Source organism: Fulmarus glacialis, unplaced genomic scaffold, assembly GCF_000690835.1.
Source record: "Fulmarus glacialis isolate BGI_N327 unplaced genomic scaffold, ASM69083v1 scaffold46945, whole genome shotgun sequence".
Lineage (NCBI taxonomy): Eukaryota > Metazoa > Chordata > Aves > Procellariiformes > Procellariidae > Fulmarus > Fulmarus glacialis.
This window is the reverse complement of record NW_009215899.1, coordinates 25,330-33,164: the sequence shown is the minus strand read 5'-3', so window position 1 is coordinate 33,164 and position 7,835 is coordinate 25,330. Positions and strand designations below refer to the sequence as shown.

At 37.6% G+C, this 7,835-nt stretch overlaps 1 protein-coding gene across 1 annotated transcript in view; it reads right to left on the bottom strand.

The window, feature by feature from the left end:
- The window catches only part of LOC104077739 (collagen alpha-4(IV) chain-like), a gene marked incomplete at both ends in the record, with an annotated part of 44,207 nt that overhangs the window by 12,151 nt on the left and 24,221 nt on the right, over window positions 1-7,835 (bottom strand). The window contains 3 exons of the mRNA XM_009579087.1: window positions 1,233-1,302; window positions 6,037-6,090; window positions 7,166-7,210. Coding sequence (XP_009577382.1) covers window positions 1,233-1,302; window positions 6,037-6,090; window positions 7,166-7,210 — 169 coding nt within the window. The remainder of the gene's footprint in view (window positions 1-1,232; window positions 1,303-6,036; window positions 6,091-7,165; window positions 7,211-7,835) is intronic.

The window sequence follows — 7,835 nt, the reverse complement described above, 5'->3', positions numbered from 1 at the left end:
GCCGAGAGAACTGTTTGCCCAAAATAAATATATGTAGCATTTAAAATAAATGTGCATCTCATGTTATGCGCATTTGGCAGTGCACAAAGGGAGGTCATTTCAGGATCATCCTAGTTGAAATTATCCAAATTTTTAAAAGTATATTTTCAAAATTGCTATACTGAACAAATTTTAAAATTGCAATTACATAGTGATAAAGACAACGTGATTCAGATATAAAGGGCTTCATTAAATTGGAAAAACAAAATATTGGTAGTAGTTCTGTTCCCAAACAATTCTGCTAAAGGCCTCTTCCTGTGAAGAATGTATCCATTCACACATCATGCACATGATTAACTTCAAATGTTACTTGAGATATTAAGAACGGGGTTAAGTCTTTTGTTGCATGGGCTAGAAACACACAGAAGCCGATGGAAAACAAATTTAATTGATTTTTTGGATGAGGCCCCTATCTAATGGGGAGGTTCTGCTGAACTGGGGTTGTGTTGTAACTTACTTCTGTGTTCACGATCAGCATTTGCTGCACTAGAAATACAATTTATGAGAAGTTCTCTGTTAGAATGTTCTTACAATACAGGTTCCCCAAGTGTGAGATGCCAAAGCAAATCCCTTCCAGGCAGCAGGCTTGGCTGTTCCCCACTGCCTCCTGCTGTGAAATAAGACATTCCACACACCTTTTCACCAATTAGATGATAAAGATGGGGATAAAGGGAGCTGGGACATAAAAACCCAGCCTGAGGTTTAGGTAGGGAGGTAAATAAGATTGACAGGTATTCTGTTGGGAGTACTAGTTCCAGGATTTCACCCCTGCTATGCAATAGGAAGCTTAATTGTAGTCTAAAATTTGTGTGTTGTGACAATTCTGAAAATAGGAATTCTAAATTACAATGGGAAGCCCAGGTTTCTTATTTGCCATCCATTATCCAGCATGGGCTTCTTTTTCATAGCTTTTTCCTAAATATGCTTAGGTCCAATAACTAGGGATAGTCCTGCAGATCTAGCTGTGACTATGCATAAAGGTCTTTCAAGAGAACATTTAATCTGAAACTTGTATGTTTAACATGGTTCTAGTAAGATCAGTGAGACACAAACAAACACGGAATATGGCTACTAGGAAGATAATGTTTTAGGATCCTGTCCTCTGAATCCCTAGTGATCACTTTCAAACACCTTAGCAAAATAGGTCCTACACACTTTATACAGCAGTAAGACTAGTTAAAACTAGCTATAACCTTTTATAGGAAGCAGTAGAGTTCCAACAGCTCCAGGAGGACCTGGAGGCCCTTTTTCTCCTGGATCCCCCTGTAAGAGTCCAACAATAAATTTTACTGATAGATACAAATATGCAGTGTGCTAGCATGTAACTGAAAACTGCAACAATAGTGGGGTATGTAAGCATGTGACACACATCACCTGGGAAACTTGATTTTGACACTTCATAGCATTTAAAACCAGGCAACAAGATTTAAAATAATCATTATCTTTCAGGATACCAGTGACTAAACAGTAATATACCTATCACACATATCTATTTGACTCTTCAGAATGTATGTCTGCTGTATTTTATTTCATTCATGTATTGTAAAGACAAATCAATTACAGTAAATCAATACCCTATTTAACTGAGATGTTTTGATTTAACAACCAAGCTGTAATTATGTGCCTTAAAATTCTATAGCAGAATTTGGAAATTACTTCTATGATGACTTTAAAGAGGTTTCACAGTCTGACAGATATATTATCAATGGTAAGAGATACTCAAAGTTTTTGTAAGAAGTTTAAAACATCTGCATCAGGGAAACATAAAAGTGCCTACTAATGGCAAGGAAAATCACTTCTGCTTGGAGGATTTCTAAATTAGCTTGGATTTTGATATTTAGAATTGCAAGTGAAGTGGACTTTAGGGAAGTCTTTGATGTGGCAAATTGTATTAGACTTTTCGCTTTGTAGATTAGGAATCAACCCTGCTCTCTGCAGCAAATGGGAACTGAGAAAACAAGAATGTGAATGTGGGAACTGCGTAGTGAGGTTGCATTCCTGGGACTGGAGTTCAGGGCCTTTTAGGACACAGACAAGGAGAACTGGGACTGCAAAACTGGATACCCATTCTTACACAAGTGAAAACAAGGAGTCCATGCCTCTTTCTGGGCTTTTTTTTTAAGTTGATATCTCTACGATGTTTAAACAGTTCTGGAGCTGTCACTGACTGCTGTCCTCTTGACCTTTGGCCTTTTGGCTGGCCTTTTTCCTTTGACTGTCTCTTGCATAATGAAATAACATCATTGTGTTGTCTTTGGCTATTTTAAACAGGAATATAAATTTGTCTTCCCTAATGACGTAGAAGAGTCTTCTGTGTGGCAGGACAGAAAAAATAAACCTAGCATTTTTCCTCCTCTGATAAACTTACAAAGTATTTTGAGATTTAAAATTAATTTAATGATGATAAAAGTGTAAAAGATTTGTACAATAGATGGATATGGCCCAAGTCTTATATGACTTTCATGCTGATTTTAAAATGACACAACCAGAACACAAGAAAGAATTGAAGAGTCGTTGAGCCAACGTCAAAAATTTCAGTTCTTGGTATCTCCTTAAGTGACAAATTCCAGTGGTTGTCTCTGAAAATCTCTGTCTTTAGGCTGTTAGGTCTTATGACCCTCTCTGGATGGCAGCTTCGTACTTGCTGTGTTTCCACTGTTGGTACACTCCTGCATAGTGGCATATACATGTTTGGATTATTTTGTTGACTGATACTGTTTTCGTTTCCCATAAAAATTTCAGGAGACTTGACTTGCCAATGTTTTATTTAAAAAAAAAAAATGCCAAAAACGTCCAACAAAAGCGTATCTCTACTGTATTCTGTAACCTGTAGTCTTCTTAAAATTAAAGCTTATAATCACTTATCAGTTTTACTGATATCCCTATTAAGCATTAAACACTGCATTTGTTCTGTAAGTTTCTATAGCTTTATATAATGTCAATGGCCAAGAACATTTTGCACTTCCTGTACAGACCATTCATTATTTTAATGAGACTCATTCCATTAGTAGCAGAGACAAAAGGTCTCAGAGTGATTTCAACAGGACTCATATCCTCTTGTATGTGGTCTAAAATGGCCTTCTGTGTTTTTTGATATTTAACACAGAATAGTTAAGGTTAGAAGGGACCTCTGGAGATCATCCTGTCCAATCCCCCTGCTGAAGCAGGACCACCAAGAGCTGGTTGCCCAGGACCATGTCCAGACAGCTTTAGAATATCTGCAAGGATGGAGACCAGTGCTGAGTAGAGGGCAAGGATCACCTTCCTCAGCCTGCTGGCAGTACTTTTCCTAGTGCAGCCCAGGTTACCATTAGCTGCCTTTGCAGCAGGGGCATATTGCTGGCTCATGTTCAAGATCCACACAGTGTTGCCAATGTCCAGACCTAAGGATCAAAAGGTATGCCAACAATTCCTTGAAGTCCATTCTTCGCTTTAAGCAAAAGTTAACATTTTTTGAAGATTAAATCTACTTTGAATGCAACTGGTTTTTCCCTGACTCTGTGTCTCTCCCTTAAATCCGAATGTATCTTAGATTCTATTTGAACGTGTTTATTTCAGAAAAGCTACATGAGGATGGGTTATTCTCAAGAGGGGTTTTAATCATATTCTAGTTCCTCCGGTTTATGTGATTTTTAGCAGATCATAAACAACACCTGGTGAGGCCAGATGAACAGTTGATGCAGACTAGATAGATCTGCACTTTTCAGGAATGATCAGATTTATCCAGCTGTTTCTCAAGCACAACTACAGCATCTGTGCAATCATTCTGAATTTTGCATATCTGTATGAGTTAACCTGATTTTTTTTTTTAAGTTGTGTCTATACTTGATTCGTTTTCTTGTGTTCCATGCATTAGCAATTGGAATTTCATCTTTCCGAATCATTACTGCAGGCATTCAAACTTTTGCCTAGTATAATCTACCCACAATTAATTATTCTTTGCTTACTGTTCGTGGTGTTCGTAGTGTTAACTGATGGCTTCTCAGGCTCTGGGCTAATCAATGGAGACTGAAGAATGCACTGTTCTGTCTACACAATGTCTTGTGTCAAGTTTATTAATTATGCCCCCAACTAAAACAATATGCACATCAGGGTGAGTACTTTTTAACAATACAACACTTAATGTTTGATTCTAGTTTTGGGGAGTAATGGACTGTAATGATCTTTCTGTTACTAAATAAGACGTGATGTTTCTGTCTAATTAGTATCTGAATGATCCCACATTGTTGTGAAGCTGCTAATGGGCAAATGGCAGAAAAATGAACATCCATGGACAATTTTTTTTTCCGAAGTATGACTACATAAATGAAATCTTGGATGAAGAGGTTGATCTAGCACTCTCCTGGCAGTCCTAGCTTTGAAACAAGTAAGCCTGTGACCAAAACAGATGTTTTTATTGTACTTTTACTTCTTTACTCCATGTGCTTGTCATTTCTCATTTGTAAACCTGCTTGTTGGAAACCTGTTTGTTGCTTTTTATTTGTCTGCTTTCAACTGTGTCTTCAGCAGTATACTACTTACAGCAAGTTTGGACCAGCCACAGTTTATTTCCTTTTGTCATCACAGATTCTGTAGAGCGTGTTCCAATCTTAACCTTCAATTTATAACAGAGGTGATTCTTGCTAAAATCTCTTGAGTGTCATTCCTCTGATTTCACAGGTGCAACTAATTGTGCTTTAAGGAGAGTTACTGTTTCATGTGCAGCTTTACAAAAAGATTATTTCAGAGGGAAATAAGCACTTGTGACTTTTGTATTTCAGAATATTTAGAGCCAAGTTCATTAGTGTCACAAGTTCTGCAGTATTGTTTTTGTACTCTGTGCTGTAGTAAAACTTTGATGATGAGCTTTTTCAACTCTGCTCTCTCTACTGATGATCCTGTCACCCACATTCTTCGCTGCAGTATTTCACTCCTCCTACTTACTCATACACTGCTGACCACTTGTACCCTATCCCAGTGACTCCCTAGACCTTCCCCCTGGCTAGATTCACTGCTGCTTTGCTCCTTCTAGAGTAGCATCCAGAACTGGTTTTTCATTCTGAATGTGCTTCAGCATTGTAGATTCCATAGAAAATATAACAGTTTCCCTTCATTCAAGTTTTTGTTGTTAGTCAGAATTACAATACAATCATTGGTTCTGCAGCCTGAAGAAGAGAATTCCATGAATTTGTATTCTGAAATATTGCTAGTCTGGCATCTGGGTCTTCTGAAATGATATTAAGCATCTCTTCCATGCTTTTCAGATTAATATTCTCCTCTTTTACTGCTTAGCTCCCCGGATGTGACACCTACACTTCTAACCCCTACTGGAAAGCAGCATGTATTCTAAAATAAACAAAAATGGCTAGCATCGTCTAAGTGAGTAAAAGCAGGAAATGTTTAATCAAAGCCGGTGTGAAAGAGTCCGATTTCCATTCTGGTAACCATCTTGGAAAAGCTGCTTATGTGAACAGGTTGAACACATGCAAAGAGACTTTGGCAAGTCATGCAAACAAGCCCATCTGAACCAAATTTTGCCACCTCATTTGGTGTCAATTATCACACTAGTTAATGGCCTAAAGTTTATAGGATCATACTGTTACCGAAATAGCAGGTTCCTTTACCTAGCATACGTCTCTGGGAAATGCAGCTCAGCCATGAGAGTAACTTGCAGAGTACTAGAATTCGTGGATTAGATAGCTATACTGGTATAGTTAAAGGTAACTATTGGCAATTGGGATTAACCAATTCCTATGGTATGCAAAATGGAATTCCCACTCTCATATGCACTTTTTGTTTACTTACATCATTATTTACTACCGCTGTGTTGAGTAACTATGACTACCATGACAACAGTAAATCTTAAAAGTAATTGTGACTGTAGAACAGGAAATAGTCTGATAAACAGGTACATTTGGAAGGAATCATTAGCATTTATATAGGGGAGTGTGTGTGTATATAGGGGAGTGTGTGTGTGTGCGCATGCGCGCGCGCATGTATGTTTGGTGGCTTTCTTACCTCTATGCCTGGATAGCCAGGTTGTCCAGGAAAACCAGCAAATCCTGTTTCCCCCTGGAAAGGATCACATGAATATAATTTGATTAATCTGTTAAGACATTAATATAAGTAATTGAACAAAAACCAGTAAGGCAGTCACACAATACTGTCATGTTATAATAGCATCTGCACTTTGTTTCAGAAAATTCACTGGGTTTGTAGAAGAGATGATACGTTTCACAGAATCTCTTCTGTTAAAAAAAAAAAACCTTGCATGTATCACCAGGTTATTTAGATAGTGGTCAGCAAGTTCAGCATAGCTGGGGCACAGAACTAGCTGGAATACGTACCAGCAGACCTTAATAGACTGTCTGCTTAATACAGCTGAAATTGGTTTGCTGCCTGCTGAATGATCCTCTTAAACTACTATTGCATGGAAAGCAGCTACATATCAGCTCCTCCTCTCCTTTTATGATCTACTAATATGCTCATCGATCCAGTATTCAAACTCTAGGTAGGCAGTGGTAAAAAACACAGTAAAAAGTAATTCTGCAGATGAAACAGTCATCTGGAACATAACTCTAGATGCAAGTATCTGTACGTTAATGTGATTTATGAATAACATGATCATTACCTTAACTAGATTTGAAAATGAACTGGAGAGAGGAGATAGGAAAAAGGACAAGATGTAGATCTATATACCTACATCTGTTTTTCTTTATTCCAGTAAGATGTTGTAAGTTCATAACTAACATTTAGCCGACTTAACAGCAAAACTGGAATTTCTTGAGCCAGAAAGCTAAACAAAACATGCATATAACACAAAATTACAAAACCAATGTCACTGTGGCAACCAAAGTTACCATGCTGTGTAACTTTTCTATCATGCTATATGCATGTCCCACTGGCTTTTCCTCCTGCTTGCAACTTCAGATCCCATCAGCCAATTTCAGCCAAATTTCAGAGAGTGGCAGAAATTCAGACACAAACAGTTCATACAACTTCTGTGGCAACAGGTAGCAGGAAAGAAAGGAAGGAATGCAATGCGAGCTATCCAGTATGCGGAAATTCGAAATCCGCACAAGTCCACAGAAAACCAAATCTCACTGATCCCACTGTTCACGGTGCTGCTTATACTTTATGTTCTTACCTTCATTCCAGGAAAACCTGCACGTCCATAAGAACCAGGATTACCCTGATAAAAGCAAGTAGAATGTGAGCTAAAACAGTAACATCTTATTCAAAATTACACCTATTCAGAATAGCTAAGCAGTTAATGTTCCTTAGATAATTATTACTTGGGATATTTCCCAAAAATTTTGCAAAGTTTTTGCAAATACTTTATATGAAAGATGGGCATGAATTTGAACTATAGGCCAAACCAGACAAAATTCACTTAATTTTTTTATCATATTGCACAAAGCACAGTAGTGGACATGTTGCTCCATATGAGCACTGTTATGCAAATCAAGCACAAGCTGCTGTAAAAAATTGCCATCGGCAGGTATGGAATACATTAAAATTACTATGTTAGTACTGTGCTACTCCAGAGAAGATTTGTGCAGCTCTAAATATTTAGAGGATAACCCTACAGATTTACTTTCTTTTCAAGGACAGAAAGTCTGTATGAGCTTATGTTTATGTCTGAGACAGGGTGAGTCCCAGGGCAGGACTCTGAAGTATTCTATACAGAAAGTATGATAGATTAGTTTAAAAAATCCGTAAAATCTTCCTTGGAAATGCAAACTTAATCTGCCAAGTATATTATGAACCTAATTATAGTGAATTTGTGAAGTAATTTATTCTGCAACTTCCTTACC